We start from the raw sequence: 21,142 nt of genomic DNA, 5'->3' as shown, positions 1-21,142 counted from the left end.
AAGAGATATATTTTGTCATAAACTCATTCTCCGAACTATAAATCAATTTATTTTAGCAAATAACATGAAAACTACGACTCCTAAGATAAAAGCCAGGAACTACTACTACTCGTGCATTAAAGTGCACAGTTTTCATTAAAGTAAAAATTGGGGTTAAATTACAACCTTTTTTTCTCCTCTTGGGCTCTTGTACTATCATCTCAGAGCATTTTGTCTCCTTTCACTATGCAGTGTTTGCATGGCATTGCATGGACAGACAAGGCATCGGATCCACGGACCCACTACGACATAATATACAGAACATGGATAGACATCTTGGTACATCGTAGAGACAAGTTGTGTCCTCGTAAAACGCGCCTCGTCCGAATTACGACAAGAGCTGAGATAGTAAATCTTTAGTAGGGCTGTTTGACACAAGAAGACCGCTGTTTAGTAAACATCACTCCCTGTTTATATATAATATATCCACTTCCTACTCTATCTTCACCCTCTTCCAACCAGGCCACGCCTATCGCGCGCATTTCTCGCATCTTACAGATAACTATCAATCAATTTTTTTTAATCACACTAAGATACATTTTCTAAACATGGGCCTTAGGTTAAGGCTAAATAGGTTTAATCAATTCTAGAACAATCCAATTTGACGTGTAATCAATTATATCTTATTATACCACTGGACAAAAATAGGCCTTTAGTGTGCGTTTTGTACTCGCATGCTTACTTATAAAAGGATAATTATCATTCAAGGTTATCTTAAAATTGCACATATTTTGATATTAATTAATGTTCCCAATATAATATTTTTATAGTTATTTAGGTCAAAGCTTTAGTTTTCTCCAACTAAATCAGGAAGGGTGGATTATAACGTGTTTTAAATATAGAATACAAAATTACCAACCAATGCGGGAGAGTAGAGTTTTACTTGTAGGGTCCGCCAAAAAATAAAACTTAATTTGACCTGGCTGGATTCGAACTGAATCCGCTTTTTACTCGAAAATGCTGAAGATGATGGTCCTACTCACTCACTCGGTCTCCAAAGGGTCTTATTATACCATCGAAATCATTTTTTTCCAATTAATGTATTAATTGAAATAAAATTATTTATTTATTTTTTAAAGTATAAAAAATAAATAAACAGGCAGCTGATCTTTAGTCCTTCACTCGTAGTATATTCGCTGATTTTTGTTTAGAAAAGTGATTATAATTTTATTGTTTCATTAATGGTTTAAAAAATCGAAAACGAATGAGATGGGGAGGTTGAAAATGTTAATACTATAATAATAACGCAATAATGTCTTATGAGGCATTTATATGTGTGTGTATTTGTAATTTTTTATTTGTAATAATTTGTAAAGGTGCACCTACACAATTGTATTATTGAATATATTTTTATTAGTTATCTTGTGTATCTAATTGAAATGTTGAGGAATAATTTATATTGACCAACATGTCCGATAGTTTTATGCATGTTTTAATCACAACACATTTCGCTGTCCAATTTCAACGGTTTAACTTCTCAAAAATGATAATTTTCAGATATATATGTAATCTTAGCATTAAGACAGTAAGCTCTATACAGTAAAACAAAGAATCATAGTAAAATATACGCTCTAATATCAAAGTAAAAAAAATATTTGTAGATATTACAGTTTTGAACTGTATAGACTTATAGCTAAGATCACAAGCATATCATATAAAATAATATATAGAAAATAACCATTTTTGAAATGTTACACTGTTGAACTGAAACAGCGATTTAATATATGGTTAGAAACATATAATGTAAAGTGGCGTTCCTATATCATTTGGTGATCGTAGCGGATTTGTTTTAAAATAAATAAATTTACAACAGTAATGTTCTCAAGTGATCTAAAAAATTGAAATAAATGCATTTTTTTTTAAAGCTGTTCAAGCTTGCAATATTTTTTATTACCTTCAAACCCGTGTCGTCACTCAGAGGGAATGACAGTCATTCAACCAGGCAACAATTTAAATCAAAACAAACATCTGGCCTCCCGAAGGTTATTGTCGACAAAACTGTTGCGTTAGCCAAAGGGGCCCAAAATAAAGGCATTAACCCCTGAGCATTTCATCTCAATCCTTGTCGCTGTGCCCTAACGTATTAAAGGATGTATATTTGTCAAGGTTCATAATATTCTGATAAAAAATAATTTACGAAACAGACTAAACAGCAAAATTATAGCAATTACTGGCAGTGGTAGATAATAATAACAATGGTAGATAATAATAATAATAATTAAATTATAATATTAGAAATTATAAAGAGATTGGGAATGCGCTTTTTCCAAACAAAACAAGAAGAAATCTAGTACGTAACACCACCATCAGATCAAACCTACGACGTAATCGAAAAAATCAGTTGATTAGGTTTGGGCACCTTCTGAAATTGAAGCTGAGCAGAATTGCTATTGAAGGCAACATTGCTAAAGTAGAGGGGAAGCGAGGAAAAAGGCAACCGAGAATGAAATGGATGATAAAGTAAAGAGGAATTCAAAAGAAAAGGAATTTAATGGAATGATAGAATGCAACTTGTAGAAGACCGACAGAACTTGAGATGGTTCGATAGACTTCCACATCACACTGCTTCAAAGGATTGAATATTATGATTAAAATTAGAAATTATGCATTCTAAAAGCAACTACACAAAGGTTAGAAAGATCTCAGATTGAGTCCTCGTTGACATACTAAATTTTCATGGAAATTGGCGGGATTTATTGAGATCGATGTTGTGTTTTTTGGGGGGTTTTTTCGAGTTCTTGATATTAGACATTAATAGATAAATTAATTAATTGGTTCATAATACTGATCTAGTTGTCTATCAAGAATACCCCTAAGTCGAAAATCAGGTGCCACCATTTTATGTGTCAATTTTTCTCTTCATGTGTTCAATGTTTACTAGAATAAAGTTGCACCACTATATACTATTATATTAAGTTGAATATTTTCTTTAATCGAGCTAATTTCGGTAACTAGTAATTTTTTTTAAGTTAATTTATTGACATTTACAACTGTACATAAAATACAAGTAAATTTGAAGTAAGATCATAATGGTAGAGACACTACCCATTGGTATCACTCTAAAATATAAGGTACAATATAAGGTCTCGAGGCCATCTTCTTTTCAGGGACCTCGGAGGATTGTCAGGAATGAAAGAGGAAGTTAGGTTAGAAAGTATTGGGTATGAGTGGTTAGGGAGATTATAATGGAAGGATTGATATCTGGTTCGGGCTAGATCAGTTACATAAGGAACATTAAGGTCTTTATGGATGATTTTATTTTTGACAAAGTAAGGACCATTGAGGATTTTACGAAGGATTTTGGAATGTAAGGATTGGATACGAGAGGAATTCGAAAGTTTAGTGGAACCCCAAAGCTCAACTCCGTATGTCCAGATTATTATTGTCATGTAGATTAGTCTACATGCTAATGCTAGTACTATTAATCTGATTTGAAAAATTCTTGCATAAATAGAACGTTATTAAAAAAAAAACTTTAATCTTTATATAATTACATTACAGTCCTGTACCGTATTATAAACAAATGATTTGGTAAAAAAAAAAATATGCCATATTATACGATTAATAATATTAAAAAATAACTATACCCCGAACCTAAATCCAATTTTTTTTCTATTAAAAATTCTTATCATGTTTAATGAGCGGTTTAGGAAAAAAACAATCAATTTTGGTTTGGATCCTGTCCTACTACTCCTCCGAGAATAGTTTTATGGATTATAATTGGTTGTATCATAATAAGGAATAATGTAATACTATAATCACATTATAATAATTTTAAAGAATGGAATAACCACAGGTTTACAGGGACATTTTAAAAGGTTTATTTGTTTTTTAGCCCAACTTTGGCAGAAAAGCAATGTTCCAAATATATGAATGTCAAGAAAGATTCTTCTATGCATCTATATGCAAGAGCTTTGAATGGAATTTGATGAAATTTCTGCTGATCTTATCTCAATCTTATCATGAAATTTGGGTCAAATCGGGCGAACCGTCCTCGATAGATGTGCAAATATATACGGATGAAATCCATAGATATTGTGAAATAAGGAAGGTTAAAAAAAAAATTACCTTAAATAGTTAAAATTAAAATTACATTACAATTAGTAATGTTTTTGCTACCGATATTAGTGCAAATATAATGAAATTCGTACATAATGTGAAATATAGCAAATTGAAAAGCACAACTAGATAACTTAAAAAGAACGCAAAAATGCAAACTATGTATAATCTCACACTGGGCAGTCATCGCGTTAGTGAAAAGTTGATAAATTATTTCTTTTCTAAAAAATTAACTTTAAAATCCTTTTCAATTAAAAATATATATTAAACATGCTTAATTTAAAAAATATTGATTGTTATATTATTAAATTTACAATTTTGGACTTGTCAAGGAAGATCTTAAAAAAAAAAATTTGAAGACACGAAATCGGTGTCCTATTCCAACGTAAACCACATTAGTGGTCTGATATCGAAGGATGCTTTGTAAAACAAATTAAATTCCGGCATTTTAATTTTTATACCATAAACAGCAATAAGTTGTTCAACCTTTTTTGTGATTATGAGTTGTTTTTCTGTAACTTTTCTATACAATTTTTAAATGTTAATAAAATCATGATTTGTTTTAACTCCAGAAAATAATTGATTTTCAGATTTTTAATTAAATTAAATTCAGATAGATCGATTTTTAAAATAAGTATAAAAAACTTAAAATAAAAAAGTATCTTGATCAGTAATATTAAAAAATAACCCTATATCCCGAATCTTAATCTAATATATTTTTTTTATTTCAACGATTTTTCTACATCCTGCATTTTTTACCATAATCCTGAATAATGGAATAACCTCAGGTGAATAAATAAACGTATATGGGTGGCTTAAAGTCCTTGAGTTCATTCAGCCTTTTGAGAGTGGTTAATATTGTAGCTCAGCCAGTTTAAAATTGGTAGCCTGCATGTTTAAAAGTTCGAGCGTTCTTATACACACTTATTCAGTTTGATTGTTTGGACCTGGATCTGTTAAGCATGTCTCCGTGAAACATTCCCCATCCCTAATTTTTACGAGGGATGGGTCGAATTCTTTCCTAATAATTTTCATTGAAAAACTTTCTTGAAAATTTACGATGATGTTATTGAATTCATTCTATTAAAATGACCGAATTTGAACGAACACGTCTTAAAAAGGCATCTATTATCTTCAGATTCAGATAGAAGCACATAGAGAAATTATAAAATATTCAAGCGACTACTACTTACTTCGTGTTTGCAACTAAACATCCCCATACTTTTTGGCAAGACTAGAAGTGGCACTCATACTGATTGCAGAAAAAATACTTAACATGAGTTGTACTCGCATTGTGAAACAATGTTATTTAAAGCTACTGCAGCTAGATAGCAACAACCAGTTGAGCTAGCAATATAACTGGATAATGCAGATAAGAAAACTATTGGAGACCCGATAGTATTCAATGATCACTGGATCAAGTATCAAAATTAGAATGGGGGAGATCTTGGATAGATATAAGGAATTTGTCTAAGTTAAAAACCTCTTGTTACTACGCGAATCGATCTATAACCCGTGGTACGGTAGGGTCTTCATCGACCCGATGAACCAACCGACATGGGTGGATTGATCATTAGGGGCTCCCCTAAGGAAGTACTTTCCTACCGTTGGTTCACACCTAGAATCAACGTGGGTCCTCCCCGACTAATGGGCCTCACAGTTCCTCACGGGGCATATGGGGGTTTCCGTGCTAAGATCGCCGCACATGTTTATGTCATCCTCAATATGCCCAATTTGTCAGGTTCCAGAGACTGCCGAGCACGTCGTACTTGTCTGTACCGCCTTTGAAGCACAGAGAGCCAAGATGGTGAGGGAAACAGGACTCTATGTTCTGACGGAGAGCGATCTTCCAGATCTGATGAAGAAAGAAAACTACCCGCACTACAAGACCTTCGTGTATGGGTGGAAGGAGGCTGTGGACTCTACTCACTTCTCCCTGGGCAGGAGAGAATATGCTACACCAGCAAGGCCTCAGTAGAAGAGTAAGATTTATTTTGTAGCAAGAGCAAGATGTGTGCACAGCTATGTTCTGTTTGTCATATGCAGCAATGAGTTGTACCCACTGCTGCGAACACCCGTATTGTCTAGTAGGCAGGGTAGGGTGATAAATAAATAATAATAATAAATATGTAGGGTCTTCTTCAAAACGGACGCTCCTCAAAGCTACCTAAAAATCAGCTGCCCCAAAGCTTATTTGAGAATAATTGCCCAACTACGACTCTCCATTAAATATGCAATTACTATAAGTGTCGGTCTACACAAATAAACTTTGGAGCCACAGAAACTATGCTCTTTTTTTTTTTTTTTTTCCTGACGAATGGAGGTAACCTAGTTTGGGTATATTGTTTGTTTTTTTCGATATTATATAAACGCATTTATTACGATTTTGAACAATATTTTCTATATTTAATTTATTTTCTAATAGGTTTTTTTATGTACCTAATAAATTAACGTTAAATAAAAATAAAAAAGTCTTTTTATGTATTCTCATATTTTAAGATTTTTAAAATACTTGAACATAGTTTTAGTGAATGTTTCACGGTTCCCACTATTTTGAAACATATTATTTGTTAATAATATAGGTGAGATACCTTAAGTATCAAGCGTCTCCTAACATTATGTTTAATATTTGTTGAACAAAAATCCTTATAATTTATTTGTTTATCGTCTTTAATTACTAAAAGCAATTCTTTCAATCCGTTTATAACAAGGAATACTTGTCACTGCTCCATCAATCATAGGCTGAAATGAATAAAATATCGAGACAAATCAACAGTACTCTTTTTTAATTTGAAGATTCAGAAGGCAAATTTGATGTAGCAACGGTCTTATTAGTCTGGATAGGAACATCAAGCGATTTCCATTGAAGAGTTTCTCTAATTTAACGAAAAAGTGATAAATTTCAATGTAATGAATACCGAAAAGAGTTGCCTCGAAAAACGAAATCTACATCTTAATGCAGCGTACCCAACGGAAAGCGATAGACCTTCCGGGGAATTCCCACCGATATGAGCGTAGGATACTGGCTTCGTGTGTGAGATCTGCCGCTGGTCGATGCTCTTGTAAACAGAACGTGTTTCAGGATATCGTGACGAACACGTATCGATGATGTAGGTCCTCGCTAGGAATCCATGTTTATTTTATGATACAAGATACGCAGTTTCCTGATGTCATTGGTGAATATAAACATTCACACCTGGAGACGGTACTGCTCAGAAATCTTCCTTGTCAACAACCTCTAGAGGACTGTAATGATGATTATCCAAATCTACGGGGTGGTCTTTGCAGATAATCGCAAAGGACAAAAATATATATTTATTTCATGTAAAGAAGTGATTCTTTTGTGGATTTTTTTTTATACAGTCTTGTGCATAATCTATTCATTACATTTCTAAAGTAGGTTTTGAAGCCATCTTGTTTTCAGACACCAAGGAGGATTATTAGATATTGAAGAGGAAGCAAGGTTAGAAAGTGGTTAGGTGAGTTTATCATAGAAGGATTAATATCTGGTCTTGGCCAAATATCAATTCATGGCCACTTCATTATACATGACTTTATTTGTAACAAATTAAGGAGCATTATTTCACGAAGGATTTTGGATTGAAAGGATTTGATAAGAGAGGAATTTGAGTGTTCAGTATGGCCGCAAAGCTCAATTCCGCCTGTCCAAATAGCCATTATATGGTAATGTAAATGAGTATTTTGTAATTAACTGGACGTTTAGAGCGTTTGTCTAGTATATCTAGTCGGAATTTATTTATATTATACTTTTTATGACATTAATTTTAATTATTTTTGTACTTACTCATTCTCTCCACAAATTTAAGAAATAAATCTATTCAAGAAAAAAACTTGCATTCAATAGCTTAGTATTAAAACGTGTATTTCCGTTGAAAACTCGGATTGAACATCTGACAATACTTCCTCTTACCATATATTTCACATATAGGCAAATGAAAGTGAAAATAGAAAATGATGTCTAATATCTAAAAAAATCTAAGAATCTACTTTTTCTTTTTTAATTTATTAATAAAACAAATTCTGTTATGGAAGAAATGTATTAAATCTAAAAGATATAACTATCCAAAAAATAGTTTCACCAACAACACATCACTATAATTTATAGAATAACTTATAAGGAATGAATTTATTAATTTTAATAAACTTACCAGGAATTCTCAACAGAATTTAGGATTAATACTTTTTTAATCTATATACAGTGTAATATCGGTAATCCTGACTTCGGTACTCCTAACACACCATTTATCCGAACTGGCGTAAAATAAATAAATAAATAACCTTTTTTTAGACAACTCAGCGGACAACAACATTTTTGTTTTCAAATAAAAGTTTACATGCGTAACGTACATTGTTAACTTCCTGAGCTATAGGTAAGTTATTTTAATCACGTGGACATTGTTACAGTTTCGATATCTGGTAATTTAATTCTTATGGGAATATATTTTGGGAATAATGTAGTTTTTTAAAAATATAAATACATAATATTAATTGTATAAATCATTTGGTACTGTAAAACTAATTTAATTGATATTAGAAATATGTAAAATACAAATTTTGTTGGTAAACTCATTTTTTTTTCACATATAAATGAACAATCTTATATTTTTAACAAATTAAATCATCGTTTAGTATTACTGGGGATGTAAAAGAGTTTTTTTTAAAACTTGTAATTTCCAGTAAAATATGTAAAAAAAAAAAAATTAAATCAATAAAAATGTATGTTCAATTTGCTGATTTTTTTTTTGTTTTGTTCCATTTTTCCTAGTACTTTCTGTTTTTTTAATAATTCGAACACTCCTCTGCAACAATTAGTCTTGATTACTGAGATTATACTCTTTTTATTTGTTTCATTCTCAAAGACTATAATTTACATATAACACGTTTCGGTATTTTCCGATATTGATTTTTTTTTCATTTTTCTTTTTTTTTATTATTCCATTTTATTACTATTTTTCATATTTTTGTCCAAATCAACCGTGGAAAAAAATTGTAGCAAAAGAATAACTGGTTCATTCCAAAATATGCAATAAGAACGGAAGTCGAACATTGCAGAAAATACATCCTATGAGCCAGCAGTTTTTTTTTTTATTTCCTTCTCCCATGATTTAAAGCCCTGGGGGACAGGCGACATGCATTCCTGAAATCATTACTGAATTCCAAAACATATCAACTGTCGAATTAAGTTGCTGACTGTCGCCGAGTAAATGTGTAGAAGATGTAAAACCAAGCCGTTCTTGGAGCACTGGCTACTCAGCGATTTTTTTCATAAAGGCAGCTACTGTCGTGCCAGCTCAGCAAGATATTTAACAGCCGAATGGGACATTTCCTTTACAATCGTCCGTTCTGATAGCTGTTCCGGACTATAATGAGAATCTTTTTCTAAGTTTCTCTTTAGCTTACAATAATTAAATTCATTGCTTGATAAAACTTAAAGATATTATCTGAATATGATAAACCACAAAGACGTGGTTTGATTTTTTTTCTTTTTAGATATCTTTTTGACATAATAAAATCCTAGAAAATGCATTATTAGCTTGCCAAATGCATTTTTTTTTCAAAAATTATTTTTAAAAATCTTGTATAGAGTAAATTTACAGAAAATGTAATTACCGATAAAAAGTGTTTCACAAAAATAAGGAAAATTACAAAATGGTGGCTAAAATTTTTTGCTCATTCTTCACTCAATGCTTATTATTAAAGCTATTCACAACACAATAAAAATTGATAAGAACTTTTTAAAATTTGCTTAAATTTAAACACACTCTTTACGTTCAAATTTTTTCTGAAATACGATTTTTTTAAAAATTTCTAAATAAATTTTTGGCATTTCTATGAGGTTCAGTGATATTGGAAAAACAAAATTACATTATTCATTTAATTTCAAAATTAGGTCAGTCCATTATCCTTCACACCTATTTCATTTTTTAAGTGAAGAATAATTAGGAACGTTTATGATTCGCGTTCACGAGAGGAGTGTTTTATGTCCATAGGTGCATTTGACATTATCATGTATGACATGTGAGGTGGCTTTGAGTTATACTGTAACCTTTTCAGTGCTGGAGATCAATATTGCACGGGCGATCCTTTGTTATACTGACGAAGATTGCGATATGTCGGCACTCACCTTGTAGCGCTTTATTATTCGCATTGCTAGAGAACTCTAACTCAAAATAAATTTATATTACGTTATAAATGGTCTGATTTCATTACGTGAGAATTTAAACAAAAAAGTTTTAAACAACAACGTAAAAAAACGTTGAAGTGGTCGAGATGACCCGATATAATGGATGGTACAAAATATAATGGAAATGAAAAGCATATACTTTGTAATAAATGATCTATATAAAGTCATGAAGGAAATATCACACATTTCGTCCTTAAAAGCACTATTTTTATTAATTATTTTTTTGTATGGTTTTTATGAGCGTTTCTCCAAACCTTAGTAAAATCGATAAATTCGACCAGTTATGGCTTAGGCACCTCTTTCGCACGGCAATAAAAGGATTGAAATGACCGTGGTATGGCTGATAAAAACACATTTTGAATTTTTTTAAACTTTAGTCAAAATGTTTTTCCAAATATAACCACTATATTCTTTTCTGAACTCTATTAGTACCTTTATTTATCATATTTATTTCCTAATTTGTAATATTTTAATTTCTTTTTCTACACATCATTTATTCTAAAATATTCCATCGATATTATAATATTCATTACGCCACCTTTCTTTTATTTTTATTTCTATTATATGTCAATTACCATGTTCTCTCCTTAAACCATTACTTTAGTTGGACACTTTTTATCACTCACAGATTCTTTAAAACCTATTTATACTTTTTATACCCTATAAATCCTTTATGAACCTACTCCTCTCTCATTTCAATTCAGTTTTGCTAAAATACCAATAAACATCTATTAAAATTTTAATCCGTTTTGTTAAATGTATTATTTTTAAAAATATATATTTTTATAAAAGGGTGATGGTAAATATTATGGTTCGCATCAGCCAATTTAACTTTTTTGGAACAAATGTTTCAATATAATTTATTTTTTACTCAACGTCCAGGATTAATTTTGGGTTTTCATATTGAGTAGTGTAGTTAATATGTAGAAAAGTTTGTTTCGATTTTAATGTTTAAATTTTCATATTTTTGTACTACAACCATCTTTATAGTTATTATGCTTATTTATATTTCAAATAATTATAATAATTTTACATTATTAATTATTTACATTCAGATTTCATTTCTGTTTATTTAGTATTTTTTCAAATACTTAGCTCTAATAATAATAATAATAAACGGCATGAAACCCTCCACTCCCGACCTACGTGGTAGCCTTACTTATCAGACTTTTCAAACAGACAATTATAGCGGGTAGGTTGGTCGATCTACGACGTCACAATCTCATAAGAGGAAATCATAACACAAAAAAAAGGCAATCCTTCCGGCCGGACCCACATCGCTAAGACCCCCGGAGAGCGACTGTCTTGTATCACTTTTGAAATATTTGCTTAAAACGGGAATCGCAGACTTTAAGCTAGTTTAATCGAGCAATATTTAAAAAGCGCCTGAAATTGAAAAACGGCTTGAAACCCTCCACTCCCGCCCTCCGTGGTAAGCCTTACTTATCAGACTTTTCAAACAGACAATTATAGCGAGTAGGTTGTTCGATGTACGACACGTCACAATCTCACAAGAGGAGATCATAACACACACAAAAAAAAGGCCATCTGAGAAGAAAGGGTGTGAGAACATGGTGACCGTTAAAAAAACAAAACATTAAACTTAGTGATGGTAGCAACTTTTAAAATTAAGTATCAGAATCCCATAAAAATACAGCGATTCTTATTCACAGATCAGATGAAAATTTAATTTTAATTTTTTTTTTTTTACTCTCGTCCGATCTCGATTCATTCTCCTAAGGATTACTACAGACCTCCTCATTTATCCATACGAGCCTGACCAGAACCAAGATTTGACTCAAAAAATATCCTTTGTATATTCCCACAAATAAACCTAATTCTAATTTTCTGTAACATAATCTTGGCGTTCATATATTTCTATAAATGTACTTAGGCGTAAATACAAATCACTGTACATCTTTTCTAAAGAAACGGGGACTGCCGAACAAACGAAATCTTCTCTTAGGCCTTTGGAACTTCAATACTGGTCAGATAACCCGTCACTATCCGTTGCCATCCTATTGTTGATTCATCACTATTCGGAAAGGATATTTCACGTAATATTTATTTTTAAAAACCTTGAAGCATTGTTCTTACCTCTGCGTTAGTGGCCACGTTTTGCACGTAGTTGGTTCTGCCCAGTATAATAAAACGCTAAGAAGTCCCGTATTATCTGATTCAGAGATTTTATCTGATTTATTGTCAGATTTCATAAGGTAAATAGTTTGCAATTTATTGGTTGTAAATTAAATTCTTCGGCCTTTTTTAATATTTTCAGTAATAGACTTTCACTCAAATTGAATTTTCCAAATGTCTGAAATTCTCTAGATTTCTGAAATTTACAATTGCTTATTTAAAACCTATTTCTTTACAAAATTAGAAATTTTAAGCAAAATTCATAAATCGATTAAGAAAAATTCATTCGTTTTTTTTTGGGGGGGGGGGCTACGGACAATTATTAATTGGTTACGTTTCATTTGTTGTTATTTACTAATAAAACAGATAATTAATTTAAATAATAAATAATTCTGTAATAATTTACAGCGGTTACCTCCAATTGATGATGGCTATTTTAACTAAATGGGTGTCCCTAGAATTAAAGATAATGAAACCCTCTACCTTAGAAAATTTATTTTCCGAACAAATTAAGGTCATCAACAGAAATTTAAAAAAAAAATAATTAAAATACAGTCATTCCGTACATTTACCTAGAAAGTTGTGGAAAAGTTCTGAAAATTTGCTTACGTTTTTTTGGAATGCTGATTCTCAAGGCAAGAAATAAAAAATGAAAAAGCTCAAAACATTAATTTTTCCCCCTTTGTCTTCTATAACATGAAAAACGTGCATTTCTTTATAAACATCATCAGTACTAAATTAGTCAATTTGTGATTTTCATCTGGGGCATCATTTTTACAAGGGAAGCATCAGCTCTTAGTCTGGAGTTCTATCAAATGAAGACTAAATCTATCTCGAGATTTCACTGGAAAAATTTAGAAAAGTTCTGAAAATTGTTTTGCTTATGTTTTTAGGGATCTTGCTTGATTTATGTAGGTTGATGTTATTAAAAAAAATGTAACCTTTTGGTACTACGAAAAAAAACAAACGAAAACAGATCAATTTTCTTAGCTGTTTTGAAATCCAGAATTCCGTGAGAGATACGTATATATTTTCTACTTTAAGACCTTGACGAAGGTAATTTGAAAAGCATTATTCTAATAGATGAGTAGCCATTCAAATCAAGAACCAGTGATCACATGAAAACAGTCGCTTGGATTTTTATTATTTATTTAGCAGTAAGCAGAAGCGGATTATACTAACGCGGCCTATAGCAGATTTTAAGCCCTAGACTTTGTACAATGAAAATAAAATACAACTTTTCCGAATGAACTTTTCGAATTAATGTAAATAAATTTAGAAATAACACTAGATAAATCTCTTTTAGGAAATTTACATTACATTCCCTATTCATTAATGTAAATTTACATATACGATCTAGTCAATCATATATCTATATATTCCAAAATATAATTTAAACAAAAGAAAAAGAGGACATTATTTAGAAAAACTACAAATTTATTTAAGATTGTATACGCAGTTCATCATCTCTTTAACAAACTAACACTCAGTTAAGAATTACCTAAATAACTTGAAAGTAGTCCAATATTTTACTGAACTATTTTCAAAGGTAATTGGTTTTAAAAAACAATTTATCGAATTAGATAAATCTGATTAACAAATTTTAACAAGCCAAACATTTTCTTCTCTGGGTGCATTGCTCCCAGAAACACATGACTTGCATCCTTTGGAACGTTGTTATCACGTATTTATATGTAGGGACATATAACGACAGCCTTCAGCTAAATTAATCAAAATATTATAAATTTTAAAAGCAAAATTTTCCGTTTCGAACACTAAAACTAATCGTATGGGTTTCGAGTGTTGGACTAATTGTAAGTTAAATTCATAAACACAATATATGATTATTTATTTGATTGAAGCAGGCTATTGATGTTAATGAAGTTACCAACTCTTTTTATTTGTAACATTTAATTTACGTTAAAAGGAAAACGTGAACTAAATGTTTAAAATATTTAATTTGGTAGTTATGACAACTTGAAAAGTACGTCTTATTCCTTACCGAGAAGTTGAGTCATTTACTAAAACTTTTATTTTATTTTGTGAATAATAATAACAGTTTAGCGAACCCGAAGGTACGATTCCGATACCACCAATCTCGTTCCCTACATGAGTCCAGTGACGCACTTCCAAATCCAAATCAACTAAATACTCCTCAATTCCTCCAATTTAGTTTTGTGTAGCCTTCTATATTCCTCATCCTTTTTCGGTCCGAGTATTTTACGTGATACTTTATTTTCAAAAACCTTTAGCCGCTGTTCTTCTTTAAGATTAACTTTAGAGCGCTCATGAATCCTACTCTATAAATACTGAACTTATTTTATTTTCAATTATCTTTTATTATGCATGATCATCTGATGGTATATTTTATGCTTTACCAGTTTGGAAAATTGATTTCGAATAAAAAACATACATTATTGGTTCATTAATATTATAAATTAATTTCTTGTTTGAGGACTGGTAATAATAATACACATACTTCTTTTGATATATTTTTACAATTATCTTTATTTTTATACTACGTTTCAGCTCTTAAAGGAGAACTTAAAATGAATGTATCCAGGTTTAAATTTTTTTTTCTATTACTGGCTATTATGTCCCAAGTCGATCTTGAAACGACCTGATCTTTTATATATACATATGTTTTAAGATTCAAATTATTAACACATATTTTTATACAAAAGTAACCCCTAGATTTATCTATTTACATTATTAACATTTATTTTAATTAGTAAAATTATTATTTATCACCACCATCTTTCATATGTTTCCTGTTCAATATGTTTATTTTTTTCCTCAATAAATATAAACAATTAAAATGAAAAGAATTAACAAAAATATTTTATCTTCATTCATTTACATTTGCTGTTCTAGTGGCCAAATATTTGTACAATTTGACTTTCATTACAAGTACCTATTCTTAATAATTTAAATCATCTAAAATTAGATGGCCCCTAGACCTTCAAATGTAGAATTGCTACTAGAGTGCAGTTTTTCTACATGTCTGTATCATACCATTCTAATCTAACACCACATTTACTGGATGTATTTTTGTGTAAAGACAGTTGTGAATTTCAATAACTAAATTTTAATAAATCATCTGAAATTAAAAGAAATAATATACATCAGATAGAATGTAGTGCATTCAATTATTTATTAGTATAGAAAATTATTTTAAACAGTTTAATATAATGCATATAGTACTTTATAAATATTTTAGAAACAACAGAAAATATTATCTAAAAGAAATTGTGTTGATGTAAACAGTGTCGCTTGCCGGTATTAACAGTAAATCTCTAACGGCATTAGCAAGGTTCAAGTTTGAACATAGTAAAATATTAAATTTTAGGAATATTCAAGATAGCCATAAGCTAATAATGTTTTTTTTAGTCTATGAAAAAAAAACATTAATTCATTAATTAAAATGAATGTTTAAAAAACTCATTTTAATTATTTTTAATCTTTCATTCTTCATTTTATAACTAAATATTATATGTTATACTAAAAATTTTGTGTGTTTTCTTCAACTGATAAACATTATTATTTAAAATTAGTTTGAACTCGTAAACTTTATTAACTTTTTAATCATATAATTTCTTAATTCATCATCACCTTTCGGAAACGAGTATAAATTTAGTAAACTATTTTTATAGGCATCTATTATTCTTAATGGATATGAAAAATGATTCATAATCTTGGGAAGAGTTTTGAGTAATAAGAAATGATTGAAATAGTAGCTCTAAATAAAGATGAATTGTCTGAATTTTGTAGATATAAAACTACACTAAGCTGAAGTGGTTACTTAACTTATTTAGAAGAACAGCGAACAGATCAATAGTTAAATATAAATATTGAATATATCGAGGAAGACTAATCGTAGATGAGAGGATAAGTAAGAATAAGTATCTACGTTTATAGCTTTTTAAGGTTAGTGGAGAGAGTGAAGTTAACGCTCGTTCTTGGTTCAGTTAATTATTTTCGTAAATAGCCTTCAGTTTAAGGTTTAACGTATGAACACCAAAATAAATTGTAATATTGACTGAAACACCTGTTGTTTAAAAAAATAAATAAATTTGCAATCAGTTGTAATAATAAGACAAAATGAGGCGCCGTATAAACACGACCAGCTCACTCATGTCGAGTTATCGCACCAACAGAGATATCTACTCAGACGATGGCTGATGCTTCCGAAACACTTACGATAAAGAGGTGATAGGCGATTAAGGTATCTAGGACCTTATCATGGAAGCGAGATCGTTTAAGAATCGTTATGCACATCAACGCTACATTATTTTGACATGATTTTCGAGAAGCAGAAAAAAAAAAAAAAAATGAGTTATTGGATATAGAACAGTTAATGAAAAAGAAAAAAATACTCTTGAAAGTTTTCCTCGATTATTCCCATTATGAAAGATTTACCAAAATTTTCATTCGGAATAAGATTTATTAATAATAACAAAAAAATGTCGTTTTGACATTAGCGTAATCATCTAGTTTAATTCTAGAGAGGGTATGGAAATTAGTATAAGTCATAGTCGTAGAACACTTAGAAATGGACAAAAACCAAAACATTTGGTTTTCAGAGTGGATAAGAGGAACCATGTAGGGAAGGTAGTAAAAAGTATAATACAATAAGTAAGAATTTCAAAACCACTGCATGAAAAACCTTTGACTGTTTCAATAATTTTCATTTTAATAGCCTTAAATTTATTACTTCTATAAATCGTAATTATAAATTGAGTATTCTTCTACCATTTATTAGATCTGTATTTAGAACTTTATCACACCTAGGCCCTGTTTCATAATAAAATACAAACTAATACTATTAGTCTTGTATATTTATCTTAATTCAATTACACAGACTTGTACAATAGTAACTTGTTATTTAGTATTTTTTAATTCCTGTAATATCACTGTCATCCCTTCATGAAAAAAATAAGTATTAGTATTATTACCTCACTAGTTTCTACACTTGAAGTATGAGCTAATACTATTAGCTTTCATTATGAAACAGGGCCCTTATTGTATTTATTAGTAACTAGTTTATTGTCCTCCTACATATATACTTCCTTATATTATTATTATTACTTTTTTATATACTTCATAAACATGTTAATTGTTTTGAAATGTTCTGTCAATTTTATAATGTTTCTTGTTTTTTTCATTTAGCCCTAACGAAGCCCTGCAAAGTGGAGCGAAACGAAGGTTAACAATAAATGATTTTATTTTACTATTTTGATACCTTTATGGACTGCAACGCGGACTATCTTCCTACAAGTAAATAAATTTATTTCATTTATTAATATTTACAGATATAATATGATAAAAAGCTGAAAGATTTCTAACTACAGTCTGAATCTAATTGTATATTATCAAGTAGGTAGAATTTATCACTTTTTCGCAGTTTCTATAAGTTTTTTGGTTCAATTTTTTTTCTTAATAACTATAAAAACTTTAAATTTTGAGGTTAAATTTATAGCTCATTTCCAGCCAGGTTGAAAATTAAATTAAAATTAAATTTTGATGTCATCAACTCTATTTTACTTTCCTGTGATTCACCAACTATATTCAACGGTTAGTGACAACGATAGTGCAAGGAAATGATACAATAAAGAAATTCTATCATATCCGTAATGTTAATAGTAATCTGAAGAAAAATTTACGCCAAAAAGTTACATTGTTCGGATAAATCAGAACCCCAATATTGAACAATCATAATTTTAGATTCCAAGGACCCTAATTTATTTAAAAATCAGATCAACCTTACATGTCTAAAAAGAAATTTTAAAAAATGGATACCTGGTCCATCAATATGAACTAAGACATAAGCAAAGCTAACTATTAGCTCCACAGAAATTATAATAATACAACATCACGCAATATTCAAATTACACTGGTCGCATGAAGGAAATGCATAATTTTTACAATCAATAATATAATATATTAATAATATTTTGATAATTCAATATTAAAACTAAAGGATTAAGGAACTATTAAAACAAAATAGTTTCTTAAAACTGTTAAGTCTCCGTTTTAGTGAACTTTTATTAGTCATTTTTGAATAATACAATTTTGTAGCAATAACAATTATAATACAATTTTGAAGTAAAAAATGTGCATTTATGAAAGTATTAAGTAAAATGCTAAAGCATACATTTTTTTTATTTATGAAAATAACAATTAAAAACATAAATATTACTAGCGGAATACTAATTATTGAAGCTGCATGACTGAAATATAACCGGTTATGATATTATTGATTTGATGCTGATATTTTCAATTTAAATATCAATGCATAGGTAAAAAGTATAAAAGAGTAGAACAATATAAAGAATGATGGTTAAACTTCAAACATAAACAAAATATTATAATTATTAAATGTTATGTAATTATTAATACTCAAAAATAGACAGTAACATTGATTTGACGCTGGTAATGTAATTTGAATATGAAATAAATATTGCTACAATATTTTATTGATTCAATCATATTACCTAACTTTAAAATATAATATAGTTTAGAAACAAATCTTTTAGTTTAATATTTTATATGAAACAACAAATATTCAGTATAGTATTTAGTATAAATTAGGATTTCAATGTGAATTCGAATTAATTAAATTACAGTACAAATTACACACGCCATGCGAGTTATGTTTTTGTTATTTAATTTATTTTCTCATAAATATAATATTGTTTCTATCTAAGTTTCTAATTAAGTACAAAATAATAGACTATTTAATTTTAACTGAACGGTATAATTAAAATTTTAATGTAAGATTGTAATAATTATTTAACATATTTCAAATATAATAATCACCTATGTATATAGCATATACTATGCGTGTGTGAGTATGTATACACACAAATATGTATAGACTATTTGTTTACGTTTTTGAAGTAAATATTAGTAGAAAAGGCTGAGAATGTATTAAAGATTTAGTTTTGTTATAAGGCTCTGTTTACTCTCCCAATAGGATTATACTAATCCTTAAATAAATATTCTTTGTTTTCACCAGTTTTAGTGTTATTACTATTTGTTATGCTTTATTTAGGTGCATGTTACATAGATATAAATGATTACGAAAATGAAGATTACAATTAATGGTAAAAAGTAAATTCATGTAACCCATAAGAGTAATTTTAATTTACTTATAAGTAATTTATAGGTACCTAGTTAATTAAATTTATAATGATTATTGAGGAAATCAATTTCTTTGAATTTAAATTTATTAATTAAAAATAATAATAATCTGTGTTAGTATAAAAATATTTTATTAAAGAAAACCCCAAAATTATCCGTCTAACCTAGGTTTATAAATTTACTCAATATATAAAAATTATAAATAATTATTTTATGTAAAGGGTTAACATAATCTATTATATTATAAATTGTGTACAAATCAAACTGCAGAATAAATTGGAAAATCTCACAAGAGTAATTTACTTTTATTTAAAGTTTTTTAATCAGGTCCTTATAATAAGTTCTTATACAACTTCAAAATAACCTAAAACTTCTGTTTTTCCCGGGAACTTTATATAATGGAATGTTTATTTTGTAAAATAAATAATTACTTTTCTGAATAGATGTATGATAAAATAAATAAATGGTAATTCCGTTCAGACATTAAATATAACTAATTATTTACATAAAGGACTGACCGATTCTTCGATGATGTGGGACATGGATCCAATGCTGTGGTCTCCGATGCGGGACATGTTCGCGGCTCTGATGGACATAAAACCAACCACTGCTTGGCAGCGACTAGCGCATCACGACGGGCTGTCGGGCGGGGACTGAGCCGGCTCTGGCCACGCCCACCGCCACGCCCCTCACCTCCCGCCCCTCCCATTCCCAATCTATCTAAATTTACTGACCGGCCTCATCCTGTACCAACTTCCTTCGAAAATAAACACCGTGTTTGTTTGTTTCAGAGAATAAGTTTTGACAAGTTTAACTGTTTGTTTTCTTACTTATTTACAGAAACATGGGCTAAAGAAGTCGTTTGTTTTATTACCTTTTCCAAAACAGGGAGTAGCAGTTAGCCCCGAAACTTGGAAGAGCAGGTTTGAAATAACACTAAAATTAAATATACGACGAGTTTCAGTTGTTAATGACCAAGCTCTTCAGGATAATTTTACAGCTCAAAAGTAACAATAAATATCTCGTAAATCTTTTTAACGGAGTAGCCCATTTGTAAGTAACCTTGGTACTTCTAATAACTCGGTTTTGAATCCGGGTTGGGCTGATAATTATTTTCTGTTTCACTGTAGCCACGAGTCAGCCCTGTGGGATTAAGGGCTTTTCGCCTGCCTCATAAAGGGGGCATCCTTAATTTGGTAAAAATCTGTTGGTCTAGTAATAGTAACAGTACTTCCTTACAAAGTACTGCACCCTTAACCCTACATACTTTTTAGTAGTACAGATTTAATTTAAATCTTTTTTTAAAAACCCTTTTTTTTATTATTACTTTAATTTACAAAGTGTTGATAAGACAATTATTTTTCATATAAATATTGCGCCCTCCAAGCACGAAACACACCATTCCTTAAACGTTCATAAAAAATTGACAAACTATAACAAGGGAAATGCCAGAACAAGAATTTTACTACAGATTATGAACCGATTTCGCTCCCTTGTGTCTATAACGTGAAATGTTTGTGAAAATTTTAAATTCTAAAGGTAATTTTCTATTTTTCATTT

The 21,142-nt window shown here is 29.9% G+C and overlaps 1 protein-coding gene across 1 annotated transcript in view; it reads right to left on the bottom strand.

The window, feature by feature from the left end:
• The window catches only part of LOC106691630 (forkhead box protein L2), a gene marked incomplete in the record, with an annotated part of 73,694 nt that extends 53,476 nt beyond the window's left edge, over nt 1-20,218 (bottom strand). Inside the window, 1 exon segment of the mRNA XM_067048164.1 lies at nt 20,101-20,218. Within this exon segment, the coding sequence (XP_066904265.1) occupies nt 20,101-20,178 (78 nt within the window).
• Nucleotides 20,219-21,142: the final 924 nt, after the last annotated feature.

Source organism: Halyomorpha halys, unplaced genomic scaffold (assembly GCF_000696795.3).
Source record: "Halyomorpha halys isolate HHAL.00 unplaced genomic scaffold, Hhal_1.1 Scaffold722.1, whole genome shotgun sequence".
In the NCBI taxonomy this organism is placed as follows: domain Eukaryota; kingdom Metazoa; phylum Arthropoda; class Insecta; order Hemiptera; family Pentatomidae; genus Halyomorpha; species Halyomorpha halys.
This window is presented reverse-complemented; position numbering and strand designations above follow the sequence as displayed.